General features: G+C 57.4%; 5 protein-coding genes across 6 annotated transcripts in view; 1 reads left to right on the forward strand and 4 right to left on the reverse strand.

The window, feature by feature from the left end:
* The window catches only part of UBAP2 (ubiquitin associated protein 2), a 185,177-nt gene that overhangs the window by 149,996 nt on the left and 17,264 nt on the right, over positions 1–17,917 (forward strand). The gene's annotated exons all lie outside the window — the stretch shown is intronic.
* On the reverse strand, positions 1,744–2,316 carry LOC309585271 (interferon-like; the record flags this gene model as incomplete). Its single annotated transcript, XM_082301897.1, has 1 exon — positions 1,744–2,316. One exon carries the CDS (start codon positions 2,314–2,316, stop codon positions 1,744–1,746), a length of 573 nt encoding a protein of 190 aa, XP_082158023.1.
* LOC309585272 (interferon-like) lies at positions 5,793–6,365 on the reverse strand (the record flags this gene model as incomplete). The annotated part of the gene is made up of 1 exon (XM_082301898.1): positions 5,793–6,365. The coding sequence occupies one exon, from the start codon at positions 6,363–6,365 to the stop codon at positions 5,793–5,795; it is 573 nt and encodes a 190-aa protein (XP_082158024.1).
* Positions 9,842–10,414, reverse strand: LOC309585273 (interferon-like; the record flags this gene model as incomplete). Its single annotated transcript, XM_082301899.1, has 1 exon — positions 9,842–10,414. One exon carries the CDS (start codon positions 10,412–10,414, stop codon positions 9,842–9,844), a length of 573 nt encoding a protein of 190 aa, XP_082158025.1.
* On the reverse strand, positions 13,895–14,467 carry LOC309585274 (interferon-like; the record flags this gene model as incomplete). Its single annotated transcript, XM_082301900.1, has 1 exon — positions 13,895–14,467. The coding sequence occupies one exon, from the start codon at positions 14,465–14,467 to the stop codon at positions 13,895–13,897; it is 573 nt and encodes a 190-aa protein (XP_082158026.1).

Raw genomic sequence — 17,917 nt, forward strand, 5'->3', positions numbered from 1 at the left:
GAGCCGGTCACCCAGTGAACTCCCTGGCCCGGACTTGAGAGAGCAGACTTTGGGCTCTTCAAGGATGTGCTTGACAGGGTGCCAGATGATAGAGGCCTGGAGGACAGAGGGGCCCAAGAATGTGGCTGAGTTTCAAGGATCCCCTTCCTCCAAGCTGAGGAGTGATGCATTTGAAGCAGGGGGAACTGGTGCGAAAACGCCAGGAGGCATCCACGGATGGCTAGGGAGCTGCTGGGCAAACTGTGAGCAAAAAGAGAAAGTTTCAGGAAGCGGGAAGGAGGACAGGTGGCCTGAAAGGAACACAGGGAAAGGGTACGGTAAGCTAGAGACAAGGTTAGGCTTGCCAAGGCCCCTTTAGAATTGAGTCTGGCCAGGGCTGTCAAGGGTGGGAGGGCAGGCTTCGCTAGATCTCTTGCAAGCAAAAGAATGTTAGCGATAATGTGCGTAAGGAAAGGGGAGACGTGGCTGTCCTGGGCAAAGAGAACGCTGAGGTTCTCAGCAACGTCTGTGCGTCCCTCTTCAGTGCGAGTGCTCCAGCCACACTGCCCGAGTTGCAGAAGGCAAATGCAGGGAGCCCTGCGTGAAGAATGAAGAGCCCAAGGCCACTGTAGGAGAGGATGAGGTTTGAGACCATCTTAGGAACCTGAACATGTGCAAGTCCGTGGGACATGAAGAGATTCATTAGCGGGTCCTTAGGGAACTGTCAGATGGAGTTGCTAGGCCACCCTGGATCATATTTGAAAAATGGTGTCCTGTCAGCTGAAGTCCCTGATACCTGTGGAGGAGGGGAAGTATAGCCCTTGCTTTTAAAACGGGGAGAGCAGAAGAGCACGGGAATACGAAGCGGTCGGTCTGACCTCCGTGCCAGGCAAGAGGATGGCACTGCTTCCGCTGGAACCTCAGCGGAGGCGTCTGGAAAGCAAAGAGGTGATAGGTAACAGGCAGCGTGGCTTTCCAAAGGGGAAAGTTGCCATTCCTGGCAATTTTGGTAACCATCTGTGGGTAGGGCTGCAGCGTTGGTGGATGGGGGCAGAGTGCGTGACCTGGTCTGCCTGGACTTGTGCAAAGTGTTTGACGCCGTCCCGCACAACGTCCTTCTCTCTAAGTCAGAGAGCCATGGATTGGATGGATGGATTGGATGGATGGATGGAGCACTCTGTGGATAAAGCAGATGAGCTGCAGTGGTGCTTTCCAGCCTTACCCTGTCTTTATTTTTGTGATTCTGTGGTGTTGGGCAAATGCTGGGAATGTTCTTCCAAAGAGGTTGCTGCACAAACCTGCTTGGGCAGGTGGCAGTGAGAAGAGTGGGTAGGGGCTGTGCGGAGCCCTTTCTGGAGCAGGGCTGGGAGTAGAGGAGTAGGTGTTGAGTAGAGGTGGCTTTCCGCCGGCCGAAAGGCTGGGTTTGCAGAGTTAGTGAGACGAGAGGCAGCGGCAAGTGTTTTGTCAGAGGTCTTTATTTTCAGTGGCATAAATAAGTGAATAAATAAGTGAATAAATAAATAAATAAATAAATAAATAGATGAATGAATAAGTAGAGAAAGTCCTTTGTCCAAATCGATGGGAGAGGCTGTATGAATGGAGGCGCAGCGGTAGCAGGCTGCGGGTGCCGTGCGGTTGTTGCAGCCGTGTCTGTTGTGCCAGGAGAGGGGAGGCGTGAGGCACGGGGTGGGTTTGGGGCGTCGGTGTGGGAGCGTGGCGGGAGGCACGTGGATGTGGGTCGGTGTGTGGGGGTGGGTGTTTGCGCTAGCGGCGCATGGTGCGGGTGAGGTTGTGGAGGTGCTGTAAAGAGGTGCGAGCTTCGAGGCGGACGTGGTCCCAGGCGCAGGCGCTGTGGTTGTGGGCGTGGAGGAAGAGGTGGATGTCCCTGAAGTACTTGTTGATGGTGAGCAGCGGGTTGCGTGGTCCTTTGAAGAGCGTGGCGTTGTCAGGGAGGCATTGCTCGAGGTGGTGGATGTAGTGCTGGAGTTTGTTGAGGAGGTCGTTGCGAGGCTGGCTGTGCCAGTGCTGGCGGGTGCTGTTGGTGCCGAGGGTGTGGAAGAGGTTCTGGAGGATGCGTAGGGCGGTGGCGGCGGCTTGGTGCGGGCGGAGGTTGCTGTGGAGCAGGGTGTCGGGGAAGAAGGGCGGCTCTTGGAGGTGGCAGGGCTGTGCGTAGCTGGGAGCCACGTCCTGGAGGAGGCGGAGTGCGTCGCCGGGGAAGGTGTCGTCGTGTGTCCAGAGCTGTTGGCAGGCGAGGGTGGTGGCGAGAGCCGTGAGGAGGAGCAGGAGTGCCGGGGCGGCGTGCGGCAGGCGCGGCTGTGGGGCGTTGGGCGCAGCCATGGTGGGTCTGTGGGTGCTGTGGGGTGGTGCTGGGCAGGAGGCTGGTGAGGCTCGGCGCTGGTGCTGGTGGTGGCTGTGCTTGGGGTGCTGCCGGCTGTGCGGCTTTGTATCGCGGCAGCTTTCCCTTCATCGCTTTCTGGTTGCTGGGAGTTTCCGCCCGTGGTTTCCAGTCTGGGCTGGTGGCTGTGGTGGTCTCGGGGCAGTGGTTTGTTGGGGTGTCCGTGGTTGGGGATTGTGGTGGCAGTGGGGTGGCAGTAGTGGGTGAGTGGGGTTATGAAAGCGCTGGGTCGGAGGCGTCGGGTCAGCTGTGTCAGGGAGGGTTGTTGGGTGTTCTTGGTCAGCTGCAGGGCCAGCTGCAAGGCCTGTGCTGTGCAGCTGAAGTTTCTCTTTGTGCCCCAGCATCTTTTCCACCTGCAGTGCCCTGGTGGTGGCTGTGGTCACTTTTCCTTTCACTTTGTGGCTTGCCTTTATTTTCCTCTTAGGCAGTGTTTTCCTTTTGTGCTTGCAAGGGATGAGCAGTGACGTCAGTGGGCCGGGCCTGGGGATGCCCCTCTTGCAGCAAGGGCCCGGGGGCAGTGGCAGTGTACAAGGGCGTGTGTGTGGGTGTGAGCGTTGGAGGCCTGGAGGTGTTCTTGCATGGGGGGGGCCTCGCTGCAGTCTTGGAAGCTGAGGAGGCAGGGCAACAAGACATTAAAAAATAGGCTTGAGTGAAGAAGGATTAGGAAGAAAGGAGGAGCTTTGCTGCTGCTGTGTTGCTTGCTCTGTGTCTGTTGTCCCATGCGTTTGGCCCCAGAGTGAGGGCATGGTTGTGTTTTCCCTGCTTCGGTGGAGGAGGCAGGCAGAGAGCAAAATGAGACCGTGCCCCGTGCGGCAAAATGTGTTGTGTTTTGGGATTGCCGGAGCCCTGCCCCGGAGCAGTGGTGTCCTGTTCCGGGCTCTGTAGTCCATGGGAGGTGTGGAGGTCTTGGAGGGGCTGGCCGGCCCTGTAGACGCAGAGGGGACCGGAGCGCGTCACTTGTGAGAAAGGCTGAGGGAGCTGGGCCCGGCCCGTTCAAGCGAAGTAGAGAAGACTTGGCAGTAGTTTCAGATGCCTTTGCACAAACACACGTAATATGGGGAAGAACGAAGAGGGGTTGAGGGCGTAGGCATGCCTGCGTGGGCATGATCTCCCTGGCCTCGTGGAGACATTGTGGGATTGCTCCTATGAGTGGGGCATTGGATTGGAAGGTTTTAGACACTTGGGAAAAGAGGGTGTGGAGGCGAGGCGGGGTTTAGCTGTGTGCGTTTCGGTGAGCAAGTGGAAAGTATGGAAATGTTCCTGGGTTAGGACGAGGAGCCGTCGGAGAGCTTGTGGGTCCAGGTTAAGGGGCAACCAGAGACACGGGATGCTGGAGTGGCTGGGGTCCGGTACAGGCCCATCCAGCCGGGAGGATGGAGTGGACGAAGCCGCGTATAGCCGGATGGTAGTGGTTTTGCGTTTGCAAGCCCTGGGCCTCAGTGGGGTTTTGAACCACAGCGATATCTTTTGGAGAGGCAACGTGGCAGGACTCCGGCCACGTGGGAGGTTTCTGGAATGTGTCAGTGACAGCTCCCTTGCGCAAGTGACTGAGGAGCCAGCAAGGACAGAGGCCGTGTGCTCACCAGTAGGAGGAGCTGGTGGGGAATAGGATGCTCCAAGGCAGCCTTGGCTGCAGTGACCACGGGATGTTGGAGTAGGAGATCCTCGGGATAGTGAGCCGGTCACCCAGTGAACTCCCTGGCCCGGACTTGAGAGAGCAGACTTTGGGCTCTTCAAGGATGTGCTTGACAGGGTGCCAGATGATAGAGGCCTGGAGGACAGAGGGGCCCAAGAATGTGGCTGAGTTTCAAGGATCCCCTTCCTCCAAGCTGAGGAGTGATGCATTTGAAGCAGGGGGAACTGGTGCGAAAACGCCAGGAGGCATCCACGGATGGCTAGGGAGCTGCTGGGCAAACTGTGAGCAAAAAGAGAAAGTTTCAGGAAGCGGGAAGGAGGACAGGTGGCCTGAAAGGAACACAGGGAAAGGGTACGGTAAGCTAGAGACAAGGTTAGGCTTGCCAAGGCCCCTTTAGAATTGAGTCTGGCCAGGGCTGTCAAGGGTGGGAGGGCAGGCTTCGCTAGATCTCTTGCAAGCAAAAGAATGTTAGCGATAATGTGCGTAAGGAAAGGGGAGACGTGGCTGTCCTGGGCAAAGAGAACGCTGAGGTTCTCAGCAACGTCTGTGCGTCCCTCTTCAGTGCGAGTGCTCCAGCCACACTGCCCGAGTTGCAGAAGGCAAATGCAGGGAGCCCTGCGTGAAGAATGAAGAGCCCAAGGCCACTGTAGGAGAGGATGAGGTTTGAGACCATCTTAGGAACCTGAACATGTGCAAGTCCGTGGGACATGAAGAGATTCATTAGCGGGTCCTTAGGGAACTGTCAGATGGAGTTGCTAGGCCACCCTGGATCATATTTGAAAAATGGTGTCCTGTCAGCTGAAGTCCCTGATACCTGTGGAGGAGGGGAAGTATAGCCCTTGCTTTTAAAACGGGGAGAGCAGAAGAGCACGGGAATACGAAGCGGTCGGTCTGACCTCCGTGCCAGGCAAGAGGATGGCACTGCTTCCGCTGGAACCTCAGCGGAGGCGTCTGGAAAGCAAAGAGGTGATAGGTAACAGGCAGCGTGGCTTTCCAAAGGGGAAAGTTGCCATTCCTGGCAATTTTGGTAACCATCTGTGGGTAGGGCTGCAGCGTTGGTGGATGGGGGCAGAGTGCGTGACCTGGTCTGCCTGGACTTGTGCAAAGTGTTTGACGCCGTCCCGCACAACGTCCTTCTCTCTAAGTCAGAGAGCCATGGATTGGATGGATGGATTGGATGGATGGATGGAGCACTCTGTGGATAAAGCAGATGAGCTGCAGTGGTGCTTTCCAGCCTTACCCTGTCTTTATTTTTGTGATTCTGTGGTGTTGGGCAAATGCTGGGAATGTTCTTCCAAAGAGGTTGCTGCACAAACCTGCTTGGGCAGGTGGCAGTGAGAAGAGTGGGTAGGGGCTGTGCGGAGCCCTTTCTGGAGCAGGGCTGGGAGTAGAGGAGTAGGTGTTGAGTAGAGGTGGCTTTCCGCCGGCCGAAAGGCTGGGTTTGCAGAGTTAGTGAGACGAGAGGCAGCGGCAAGTGTTTTGTCAGAGGTCTTTATTTTCAGTGGCATAAATAAGTGAATAAATAAGTGAATAAATAAATAAATAAATAAATAAATAGATGAATGAATAAGTAGAGAAAGTCCTTTGTCCAAATCGATGGGAGAGGCTGTATGAATGGAGGCGCAGCGGTAGCAGGCTGCGGGTGCCGTGCGGTTGTTGCAGCCGTGTCTGTTGTGCCAGGAGAGGGGAGGCGTGAGGCACGGGGTGGGTTTGGGGCGTCGGTGTGGGAGCGTGGCGGGAGGCACGTGGATGTGGGTCGGTGTGTGGGGGTGGGTGTTTGCGCTAGCGGCGCATGGTGCGGGTGAGGTTGTGGAGGTGCTGTAAAGAGGTGCGAGCTTCGAGGCGGACGTGGTCCCAGGCGCAGGCGCTGTGGTTGTGGGCGTGGAGGAAGAGGTGGATGTCCCTGAAGTACTTGTTGATGGTGAGCAGCGGGTTGCGTGGTCCTTTGAAGAGCGTGGCGTTGTCAGGGAGGCATTGCTCGAGGTGGTGGATGTAGTGCTGGAGTTTGTTGAGGAGGTCGTTGCGAGGCTGGCTGTGCCAGTGCTGGCGGGTGCTGTTGGTGCCGAGGGTGTGGAAGAGGTTCTGGAGGATGCGTAGGGCGGTGGCGGCGGCTTGGTGCGGGCGGAGGTTGCTGTGGAGCAGGGTGTCGGGGAAGAAGGGCGGCTCTTGGAGGTGGCAGGGCTGTGCGTAGCTGGGAGCCACGTCCTGGAGGAGGCGGAGTGCGTCGCCGGGGAAGGTGTCGTCGTGTGTCCAGAGCTGTTGGCAGGCGAGGGTGGTGGCGAGAGCCGTGAGGAGGAGCAGGAGTGCCGGGGCGGCGTGCGGCAGGCGCGGCTGTGGGGCGTTGGGCGCAGCCATGGTGGGTCTGTGGGTGCTGTGGGGTGGTGCTGGGCAGGAGGCTGGTGAGGCTCGGCGCTGGTGCTGGTGGTGGCTGTGCTTGGGGTGCTGCCGGCTGTGCGGCTTTGTATCGCGGCAGCTTTCCCTTCATCGCTTTCTGGTTGCTGGGAGTTTCCGCCCGTGGTTTCCAGTCTGGGCTGGTGGCTGTGGTGGTCTCGGGGCAGTGGTTTGTTGGGGTGTCCGTGGTTGGGGATTGTGGTGGCAGTGGGGTGGCAGTAGTGGGTGAGTGGGGTTATGAAAGCGCTGGGTCGGAGGCGTCGGGTCAGCTGTGTCAGGGAGGGTTGTTGGGTGTTCTTGGTCAGCTGCAGGGCCAGCTGCAAGGCCTGTGCTGTGCAGCTGAAGTTTCTCTTTGTGCCCCAGCATCTTTTCCACCTGCAGTGCCCTGGTGGTGGCTGTGGTCACTTTTCCTTTCACTTTGTGGCTTGCCTTTATTTTCCTCTTAGGCAGTGTTTTCCTTTTGTGCTTGCAAGGGATGAGCAGTGACATCAGTGGGCCGGGCCTGGGGATGCCCCTCTTGCAGCAAGGGCCCGGGGGCAGTGGCAGTGTACAAGGGCGTGTGTGTGGGTGTGAGCGTTGGAGGCCTGGAGGTGTTCTTGCATGGGGGGGGCCTCGCTGCAGTCTTGGAAGCTGAGGAGGCAGGGCAACAAGACATTAAAAAATAGGCTTGAGTGAAGAAGGATTAGGAAGAAAGGAGGAGCTTTGCTGCTGCTGTGTTGCTTGCTCTGTGTCTGTTGTCCCATGCGTTTGGCCCCAGAGTGAGGGCATGGTTGTGTTTTCCCTGCTTCGGTGGAGGAGGCAGGCAGAGAGCAAAATGAGACCGTGCCCCGTGCGGCAAAATGTGTTGTGTTTTGGGATTGCCGGAGCCCTGCCCCGGAGCAGTGGTGTCCTGTTCCGGGCTCTGTAGTCCATGGGAGGTGTGGAGGTCTTGGAGGGGCTGGCCGGCCCTGTAGACGCAGAGGGGACCGGAGCGCGTCACTTGTGAGAAAGGCTGAGGGAGCTGGGCCCGGCCCGTTCAAGCGAAGTAGAGAAGACTTGGCAGTAGTTTCAGATGCCTTTGCACAAACACACGTAATATGGGGAAGAACGAAGAGGGGTTGAGGGCGTAGGCATGCCTGCGTGGGCATGATCTCCCTGGCCTCGTGGAGACATTGTGGGATTGCTCCTATGAGTGGGGCATTGGATTGGAAGGTTTTAGACACTTGGGAAAAGAGGGTGTGGAGGCGAGGCGGGGTTTAGCTGTGTGCGTTTCGGTGAGCAAGTGGAAAGTATGGAAATGTTCCTGGGTTAGGACGAGGAGCCGTCGGAGAGCTTGTGGGTCCAGGTTAAGGGGCAACCAGAGACACGGGATGCTGGAGTGGCTGGGGTCCGGTACAGGCCCATCCAGCCGGGAGGATGGAGTGGACGAAGCCGCGTATAGCCGGATGGTAGTGGTTTTGCGTTTGCAAGCCCTGGGCCTCAGTGGGGTTTTGAACCACAGCGATATCTTTTGGAGAGGCAACGTGGCAGGACTCCGGCCACGTGGGAGGTTTCTGGAATGTGTCAGTGACAGCTCCCTTGCGCAAGTGACTGAGGAGCCAGCAAGGACAGAGGCCGTGTGCTCACCAGTAGGAGGAGCTGGTGGGGAATAGGATGCTCCAAGGCAGCCTTGGCTGCAGTGACCACGGGATGTTGGAGTAGGAGATCCTCGGGATAGTGAGCCGGTCACCCAGTGAACTCCCTGGCCCGGACTTGAGAGAGCAGACTTTGGGCTCTTCAAGGATGTGCTTGACAGGGTGCCAGATGATAGAGGCCTGGAGGACAGAGGGGCCCAAGAATGTGGCTGAGTTTCAAGGATCCCCTTCCTCCAAGCTGAGGAGTGATGCATTTGAAGCAGGGGGAACTGGTGCGAAAACGCCAGGAGGCATCCACGGATGGCTAGGGAGCTGCTGGGCAAACTGTGAGCAAAAAGAGAAAGTTTCAGGAAGCGGGAAGGAGGACAGGTGGCCTGAAAGGAACACAGGGAAAGGGTACGGTAAGCTAGAGACAAGGTTAGGCTTGCCAAGGCCCCTTTAGAATTGAGTCTGGCCAGGGCTGTCAAGGGTGGGAGGGCAGGCTTCGCTAGATCTCTTGCAAGCAAAAGAATGTTAGCGATAATGTGCGTAAGGAAAGGGGAGACGTGGCTGTCCTGGGCAAAGAGAACGCTGAGGTTCTCAGCAACGTCTGTGCGTCCCTCTTCAGTGCGAGTGCTCCAGCCACACTGCCCGAGTTGCAGAAGGCAAATGCAGGGAGCCCTGCGTGAAGAATGAAGAGCCCAAGGCCACTGTAGGAGAGGATGAGGTTTGAGACCATCTTAGGAACCTGAACATGTGCAAGTCCGTGGGACATGAAGAGATTCATTAGCGGGTCCTTAGGGAACTGTCAGATGGAGTTGCTAGGCCACCCTGGATCATATTTGAAAAATGGTGTCCTGTCAGCTGAAGTCCCTGATACCTGTGGAGGAGGGGAAGTATAGCCCTTGCTTTTAAAACGGGGAGAGCAGAAGAGCACGGGAATACGAAGCGGTCGGTCTGACCTCCGTGCCAGGCAAGAGGATGGCACTGCTTCCGCTGGAACCTCAGCGGAGGCGTCTGGAAAGCAAAGAGGTGATAGGTAACAGGCAGCGTGGCTTTCCAAAGGGGAAAGTTGCCATTCCTGGCAATTTTGGTAACCATCTGTGGGTAGGGCTGCAGCGTTGGTGGATGGGGGCAGAGTGCGTGACCTGGTCTGCCTGGACTTGTGCAAAGTGTTTGACGCCGTCCCGCACAACGTCCTTCTCTCTAAGTCAGAGAGCCATGGATTGGATGGATGGATTGGATGGATGGATGGATGGAGCACTCTGTGGATAAAGCAGATGAGCTGCAGTGGTGCTTTCCAGCCTTACCCTGTCTTTATTTTTGTGGTTCTGTGGTGTTGGGCAAATGCTGGGAATGTTCTTCCAAAGAGGTTGCTGCACAAACCTGCTTGGGCAGGTGGCAGTGAGAAGAGTGGGTAGGGGCTGTGCGGAGCCCTTTCTGGAGCAGGGCTGGGAGTAGAGGAGTAGGTGTTGAGTAGAGGTGGCTTTCCGCCGGCCGAAAGGCTGGGTTTGCAGAGTTAGTGAGACGAGAGGCAGCGGCAAGTGTTTTGTCAGAGGTCTTTATTTTCAGTGGCATAAATAAGTGAATAAATAAGTGAATAAATAAATAAATAAATAAATAAATAGATGAATAAGTAGAGAAAGTCCTTTGTCCAAATCGATGGGAGAGGCTGTATGAATGGAGGCGCAGCGGTAGCAGGCTGCGGGTGCCGTGCGGTTGTTGCAGCCGTGTCTGTTGTGCCAGGAGAGGGGAGGCGTGAGGCACGGGGTGGGTTTGGGGCGTCGGTGTGGGAGCGTGGCGGGAGGCACGTGGATGTGGGTCGGTGTGTGGGGGTGGGTGTTTGCGCTAGCGGCGCATGGTGCGGGTGAGGTTGTGGAGGTGCTGTAAAGAGGTGCGAGCTTCGAGGCGGACGTGGTCCCAGGCGCAGGCGCTGTGGTTGTGGGCGTGGAGGAAGAGGTGGATGTCCCTGAAGTACTTGTTGATGGTGAGCAGCGGGTTGCGTGGTCCTTTGAAGAGCGTGGCGTTGTCAGGGAGGCATTGCTCGAGGTGGTGGATGTAGTGCTGGAGTTTGTTGAGGAGGTCGTTGCGAGGCTGGCTGTGCCAGTGCTGGCGGGTGCTGTTGGTGCCGAGGGTGTGGAAGAGGTTCTGGAGGATGCGTAGGGCGGTGGCGGCGGCTTGGTGCGGGCGGAGGTTGCTGTGGAGCAGGGTGTCGGGGAAGAAGGGCGGCTCTTGGAGGTGGCAGGGCTGTGCGTAGCTGGGAGCCACGTCCTGGAGGAGGCGGAGTGCGTCGCCGGGGAAGGTGTCGTCGTGTGTCCAGAGCTGTTGGCAGGCGAGGGTGGTGGCGAGAGCCGTGAGGAGGAGCAGGAGTGCCGGGGCGGCGTGCGGCAGGCGCGGCTGTGGGGCGTTGGGCGCAGCCATGGTGGGTCTGTGGGTGCTGTGGGGTGGTGCTGGGCAGGAGGCTGGTGAGGCTCGGCGCTGGTGCTGGTGGTGGCTGTGCTTGGGGTGCTGCCGGCTGTGCGGCTTTGTATCGCGGCAGCTTTCCCTTCATCGCTTTCTGGTTGCTGGGAGTTTCCGCCCGTGGTTTCCAGTCTGGGCTGGTGGCTGTGGTGGTCTCGGGGCAGTGGTTTGTTGGGGTGTCCGTGGTTGGGGATTGTGGTGGCAGTGGGGTGGCAGTAGTGGGTGAGTGGGGTTATGAAAGCGCTGGGTCGGAGGCGTCGGGTCAGCTGTGTCAGGGAGGGTTGTTGGGTGTTCTTGGTCAGCTGCAGGGCCAGCTGCAAGGCCTGTGCTGTGCAGCTGAAGTTTCTCTTTGTGCCCCAGCATCTTTTCCACCTGCAGTGCCCTGGTGGTGGCTGTGGTCACTTTTCCTTTCACTTTGTGGCTTGCCTTTATTTTCCTCTTAGGCAGTGTTTTCCTTTTGTGCTTGCAAGGGATGAGCAGTGACGTCAGTGGGCCGGGCCTGGGGATGCCCCTCTTGCAGCAAGGGCCCGGGGGCAGTGGCAGTGTACAAGGGCGTGTGTGTGGGTGTGAGCGTTGGAGGCCTGGAGGTGTTCTTGCATGGGGGGGGCCTCGCTGCAGTCTTGGAAGCTGAGGAGGCAGGGCAACAAGACATTAAAAAATAGGCTTGAGTGAAGAAGGATTAGGAAGAAAGGAGGAGCTTTGCTGCTGCTGTGTTGCTTGCTCTGTGTCTGTTGTCCCATGCGTTTGGCCCCAGAGTGAGGGCATGGTTGTGTTTTCCCTGCTTCGGTGGAGGAGGCAGGCAGAGAGCAAAATGAGACCGTGCCCCGTGCGGCAAAATGTGTTGTGTTTTGGGATTGCCGGAGCCCTGCCCCGGAGCAGTGGTGTCCTGTTCCGGGCTCTGTAGTCCATGGGAGGTGTGGAGGTCTTGGAGGGGCTGGCCGGCCCTGTAGACGCAGAGGGGACCGGAGCGCGTCACTTGTGAGAAAGGCTGAGGGAGCTGGGCCCGGCCCGTTCAAGCGAAGTAGAGAAGACTTGGCAGTAGTTTCAGATGCCTTTGCACAAACACACGTAATATGGGGAAGAACGAAGAGGGGTTGAGGGCGTAGGCATGCCTGCGTGGGCATGATCTCCCTGGCCTCGTGGAGACATTGTGGGATTGCTCCTATGAGTGGGGCATTGGATTGGAAGGTTTTAGACACTTGGGAAAAGAGGGTGTGGAGGCGAGGCGGGGTTTAGCTGTGTGTGTTTCGGTGAGCAAGTGGAAAGTATGGAAATGTTCCTGGGTTAGGACGAGGAGCCGTCGGAGAGCTTGTGGGTCCAGGTTAAGGGGCAACCAGAGACACGGGATGCTGGAGTGGCTGGGGTCCGGTACAGGCCCATCCAGCCGGGAGGATGGAGTGGACGAAGCCGCGTATAGCCGGATGGTAGTGGTTTTGCGTTTGCAAGCCCTGGGCCTCAGTGGGGTTTTGAACCACAGCGATATCTTTTGGAGAGGCAACGTGGCAGGACTCCGGCCACGTGGGAGGTTTCTGGAATGTGTCAGTGACAGCTCCCTTGCGCAAGTGACTGAGGAGCCAGCAAGGACAGAGGCCGTGTGCTCACCAGTAGGAGGAGCTGGTGGGGAATAGGATGCTCCAAGGCAGCCTTGGCTGCAGTGACCACGGGATGTTGGAGTAGGAGATCCTCGGGATAGTGAGCCGGTCACCCAGTGAACTCCCTGGCCCGGACTTGAGAGAGCAGACTTTGGGCTCTTCAAGGATGTGCTTGACAGGGTGCCAGATGATAGAGGCCTGGAGGACAGAGGGGCCCAAGAATGTGGCTGAGTTTCAAGGATCCCCTTCCTCCAAGCTGAGGAGTGATGCATTTGAAGCAGGGGGAACTGGTGCGAAAACGCCAGGAGGCATCCACGGATGGCTAGGGAGCTGCTGGGCAAACTGTGAGCAAAAAGAGAAAGTTTCAGGAAGCGGGAAGGAGGACAGGTGGCCTGAAAGGAACACAGGGAAAGGGTACGGTAAGCTAGAGACAAGGTTAGGCTTGCCAAGGCCCCTTTAGAATTGAGTCTGGCCAGGGCTGTCAAGGGTGGGAGGGCAGGCTTCGCTAGATCTCTTGCAAGCAAAAGAATGTTAGCGATAATGTGCGTAAGGAAAGGGGAGACGTGGCTGTCCTGGGCAAAGAGAACGCTGAGGTTCTCAGCAACGTCTGTGCGTCCCTCTTCAGTGCGAGTGCTCCAGCCACACTGCCCGAGTTGCAGAAGGCAAATGCAGGGAGCCCTGCGTGAAGAATGAAGAGCCCAAGGCCACTGTAGGAGAGGATGAGGTTTGAGACCATCTTAGGAACCTGAACATGTGCAAGTCCGTGGGACATGAAGAGATTCATTAGCGGGTCCTTAGGGAACTGTCAGATGGAGTTGCTAGGCCACCCTGGATCATATTTGAAAAATGGTGTCCTGTCAGCTGAAGTCCCTGATACCTGTGGAGGAGGGGAAGTATAGCCCTTGCTTTTAAAACGGGGAGAGCAGAAGAGCACGGGAATACGAAGCGGTCGGTCTGACCTCCGTGCCAGGCAAGAGGATGGCACTGCTTCCGCTGGAACCTCAGCGGAGGCGTCTGGAAAGCAAAGAGGTGATAGGTAACAGGCAGCGTGGCTTTCCAAAGGGGAAAGTTGCCATTCCTGGCAATTTTGGTAACCATCTGTGGGTAGGGCTGCAGCGTTGGTGGATGGGGGCAGAGTGCGTGACCTGGTCTGCCTGGACTTGTGCAAAGTGTTTGACGCCGTCCCGCACAACGTCCTTCTCTCTAAGTCAGAGAGCCATGGATTGGATGGATGGATTGGATGGATGGATGGATGGAGCACTCTGTGGATAAAGCAGATGAGCTGCAGTGGTGCTTTCCAGCCTTACCCTGTCTTTATTTTTGTGGTTCTGTGGTGTTGGGCAAATGCTGGGAATGTTCTTCCAAAGAGGTTGCTGCACAAACCTGCTTGGGCAGGTGGCAGTGAGAAGAGTGGGTAGGGGCTGTGCGGAGCCCTTTCTGGAGCAGGGCTGGGAGTAGAGGAGTAGGTGTTGAGTAGAGGTGGCTTTCCGCCGGCCGAAAGGCTGGGTTTGCAGAGTTAGTGAGACGAGAGGCAGCGGCAAGTGTTTTGTCAGAGGTCTTTATTTTCAGTGGCATAAATAAGTGAATAAATAAGTGAATAAATAAATAAATAAATAAATTAATAGATGAATGAATAAGTAGAGAAAGTCCTTTGTCCAAATCGATGGGAGAGGCTGTATGAATGGAGGCGCAGCGGTAGCAGGCTGCGGGTGCCGTGCGGTTGTTGCAGCCGTGTCTGTTGTGCCAGGAGAGGGGAGGCGTGAGGCACGGGGTGGGTTTGGGGCGTCGGTGTGGGAGCGTGGCGGGAGGCACGTGGATGTGGGTCGGTGTGTGGGGGTGGGTGTTTGCGCTAGCGGCGCATGGTGCGGGTGAGGTTGTGGAGGTGCTGTAAAGAGGTGCGAGCTTCGAGGCGGACGTGGTCCCAGGCGCAGGCGCTGTGGTTGTGGGCGTGGAGGAAGAGGTGGATGTCCCTGAAGTACTTGTTGATGGTGAGCAGCGGGTTGCGTGGTCCTTTGAAGAGCGTGGCGTTGTCAGGGAGGCATTGCTCGAGGTGGTGGATGTAGTGCTGGAGTTTGTTGAGGAGGTCGTTGCGAGGCTGGCTGTGCCAGTGCTGGCGGGTGCTGTTGGTGCCGAGGGTGTGGAAGAGGTTCTGGAGGATGCGTAGGGCGGTGGCGGCGGCTTGGTGCGGGCGGAGGTTGCTGTGGAGCAGGGTGTCGGGGAAGAAGGGCGGCTCTTGGAGGTGGCAGGGCTGTGCGTAGCTGGGAGCCACGTCCTGGAGGAGGCGGAGTGCGTCGCCGGGGAAGGTGTCGTCGTGTGTCCAGAGCTGTTGGCAGGCGAGGGTGGTGGCGAGAGCCGTGAGGAGGAGCAGGAGTGCCGGGGCGGCGTGCGGCAGGCGCGGCTGTGGGGCGTTGGGCGCAGCCATGGTGGGTCTGTGGGTGCTGTGGGGTGGTGCTGGGCAGGAGGCTGGTGAGGCTCGGCGCTGGTGCTGGTGGTGGCTGTGCTTGGGGTGCTGCCGGCTGTGCGGCTTTGTATCGCGGCAGCTTTCCCTTCATCGCTTTCTGGTTGCTGGGAGTTTCCGCCCGTGGTTTCCAGTCTGGGCTGGTGGCTGTGGTGGTCTCGGGGCAGTGGTTTGTTGGGGTGTCCGTGGTTGGGGATTGTGGTGGCAGTGGGGTGGCAGTAGTGGGTGAGTGGGGTTATGAAAGCGCTGGGTCGGAGGCGTCGGGTCAGCTGTGTCAGGGAGGGTTGTTGGGTGTTCTTGGTCAGCTGCAGGGCCAGCTGCAAGGCCTGTGCTGTGCAGCTGAAGTTTCTCTTTGTGCCCCAGCATCTTTTCCACCTGCAGTGCCCTGGTGGTGGCTGTGGTCACTTTTCCTTTCACTTTGTGGCTTGCCTTTATTTTCTTCTTAGGCAGTGTTTTCCTTTTGTGCTTGCAAGGGATGAGCAGTGACGTCAGTGGGCCGGGCCTGGGGATGCCCCTCTTGCAGCAAGGGCCCGGGGGCAGTGGCAGTGTACAAGGGCGTGTGTGTGGGTGTGAGCGTTGGAGGCCTGGAGGTGTTCTTGCATGGGGGGGGCCTCGCTGCAGTCTTGGAAGCTGAGGAGGCAGGGCAACAAGACATTAAAAAATAGGCTTGAGTGAAGAAGGATTAGGAAGAAAGGAGGAGCTTTGCTGCTGCTGTGTTGCTTGCTCTGTGTCTGTTGTCCCATGCGTTTGGCCCCAGAGTGAGGGCATGGTTGTGTTTTCCCTGCTTCGGTGGAGGAGGCAGGCAGAGAGCAAAATGAGACCGTGCCCCGTGCGGCAAAATGTGTTGTGTTTTGGGATTGCCGGAGCCCTGCCCCGGAGCAGTGGTGTCCTGTTCCGGGCTCTGTAGTCCATGGGAGGTGTGGAGGTCTTGGAGGGGCTGGCCGGCCCTGTAGACGCAGAGGGGACCGGAGCGCGTCACTTGTGAGAAAGGCTGAGGGAGCTGGGCCCGGCCCGTTCAAGCGAAGTAGAGAAGACTTGGCAGTAGTTTCAGATGCCTTTGCACAAACACACGTAATATGGGGAAGAACGAAGAGGGGTTGAGGGCGTAGGCATGCCTGCGTGGGCATGATCTCCCTGGCCTCGTGGAGACATTGTGGGATTGCTCCTATGAGTGGGGCATTGGATTGGAAGGTTTTAGACACTTGGGAAAAGAGGGTGTGGAGGCGAGGCGGGGTTTAGCTGTGTGCGTTTCGGTGAGCAAGTGGAAAGTATGGAAATGTTCCTGGGTTAGGACGAGGAGCCGTCGGAGAGCTTGTGGGTCCAGGTTAAGGGGCAACCAGAGACACGGGATGCTGGAGTGGCTGGGGTCCGGTACAGGCCCATCCAGCCGGGAGGATGGAGTGGACGAAGCCGCGTATAGCCGGATGGTAGTGGTTTTGCGTTTGCAAGCCCTGGGCCTCAGTGGGGTTTTGAACCACAGCGATATCTTTTGGAGAGGCAACGTGGCAGGACTCCGGCCACGTGGGAGGTTTCTGGAATGTGTCAGTGACAGCTCCCTTGCGCAAGTGACTGAGGAGCCAGCAAGGACAGAGGCCGTGTGCTCACCAGTAGGAGGAGCTGGTGGGGAATAGGATGCTCCAAGGCAGCCTTGGCTGCAGTGACCACGGGATGTTGGAGTAGGAGATCCTCGGGATAGTGAGCCGGTCACCCAGTGAACTCCCTGGCCCGGACTTGAGAGAGCAGACTTTGGGCTCTTCAAGGATGTGCTTGACAGGGTGCCAGATGATAGAGGCCTGGAGGACAGAGGGGCCCAAGAATGTGGCTGAGTTTCAAGGATCCCCTTCCTCCAAGCTGAGGAGTGATGCATTTGAAGCAGGGGGAACTGGTGCGAAAACGCCAGGAGGCATCCACGGATGGCTAGGGAGCTGCTGGGCAAACTGTGAGCAAAAAGAGAAAGTTTCAGGAAGCGGGAAGGAGGACAGGTGGCCTGAAAGGAACACAGGGAAAGGGTACGGTAAGCTAGAGACAAGGTTAGGCTTGCCAAGGCCCCTTTAGAATTGAGTCTGGCCAGGGCTGTCAAGGGTGGGAGGGCAGGCTTCGCTAGATCTCTTGCAAGCAAAAGAATGTTAGCGATAATGTGCGTAAGGAAAGGGGAGACGTGGCTGTCCTGGGCAAAGAGAACGCTGAGGTTCTCAGCAACGTCTGTGCGTCCCTCTTCAGTGCGAGTGCTCCAGCCACACTGCCCGAGTTGCAGAAGGCAAATGCAGGGAGCCCTGCGTGAAGAATGAAGAGCCCAAGGCCACTGTAGGAGAGGATGAGGTTTGAGACCATCTTAGGAACCTGAACATGTGCGAGTCCGTGGGACATGAAGAGATTCATTAGCGGGTCCTTAGGGAACTGTCAGATGGAGTTGCTAGGCCACCCTGGATCATATTTGAAAAATGGTGTCCTGTCAGCTGAAGTCCCTGATACCTGTGGAGGAGGGGAAGTATAGCCCTTGCTTTTAAAACGGGGAGAGCAGAAGAGCACGGGAATACGAAGCGGTCGGTCTGACCTCCGTGCCAGGCAAGAGCATGGCACTGCTTCTGCTGGAACCTCAGCGGAGGCGTCTGGAAAGCAAAGAGGTGATAGGTAACAGGCAGCGTGGCTTTCCAAAGGGGAAAGTTGCCATTCCTGGCAATTTTGGTAACCATCTGTGGGTAGGGCTGCAGCGTTGGTGGATGGGGGCAGAGTGCGTGACCTGGTCTGCCTGGACTTGTGCAAAGTGTTTGACGCCGTCCCGCACAACGTCCTTCTCTCTAAGTCAGAGAGCCATGGATTGGATGGATGGATTGGATGGATGGATGGATGGAGCACTCTGTGGATAAAGCAGATGAGCTGCAGTGGTGCTTTCCAGCCTTACCCTGTCTTTATTTTTGTGGTTCTGTGGTGTTGGGCAAATGCTGGGAATGTTCTTCCAAAGAGGTTGCTGCACAAACCTGCTTGGGCAGGTGGCAGTGAGAAGAGTGGGTAGGGGCTGTGCGGAGCCCTTTCTGGAGCAGGGCTGGGAGTAGAGGAGTAGGTGTTGAGTAGAGGTGGCTTTCCGCCGGCCGAAAGGCTGGGTTTGCAGAGTTAGTGAGACGAGAGGCAGCGGCAAGTGTTTTGTCAGAGGTCTTTATTTTCAGTGGCATAAATAAGTGAATAAATAAGTGAATAAATAAATAAATAAATAAATTAATAGATGAATGAATAAGTAGAGAAAGTCCTTTGTCCAAATCGATGGGAGAGGCTGTATGAATGGAGGCGCAGCGGTAGCAGGCTGCGGGTGCCGTGCGGTTGTTGCAGCCGTGTCTGTTGTGCCAGGAGAGGGGAGGCGTGAGGCACGGGGTGGGTTTGGGGCGTCGGTGTGGGAGCGTGGCGGGAGGCACGTGGATG

This window comes from Coloeus monedula, assembly GCF_965178545.1.
Source record: "Coloeus monedula genome assembly, chromosome: Z".
Classification (NCBI taxonomy): domain Eukaryota; kingdom Metazoa; phylum Chordata; class Aves; order Passeriformes; family Corvidae; genus Coloeus; species Coloeus monedula.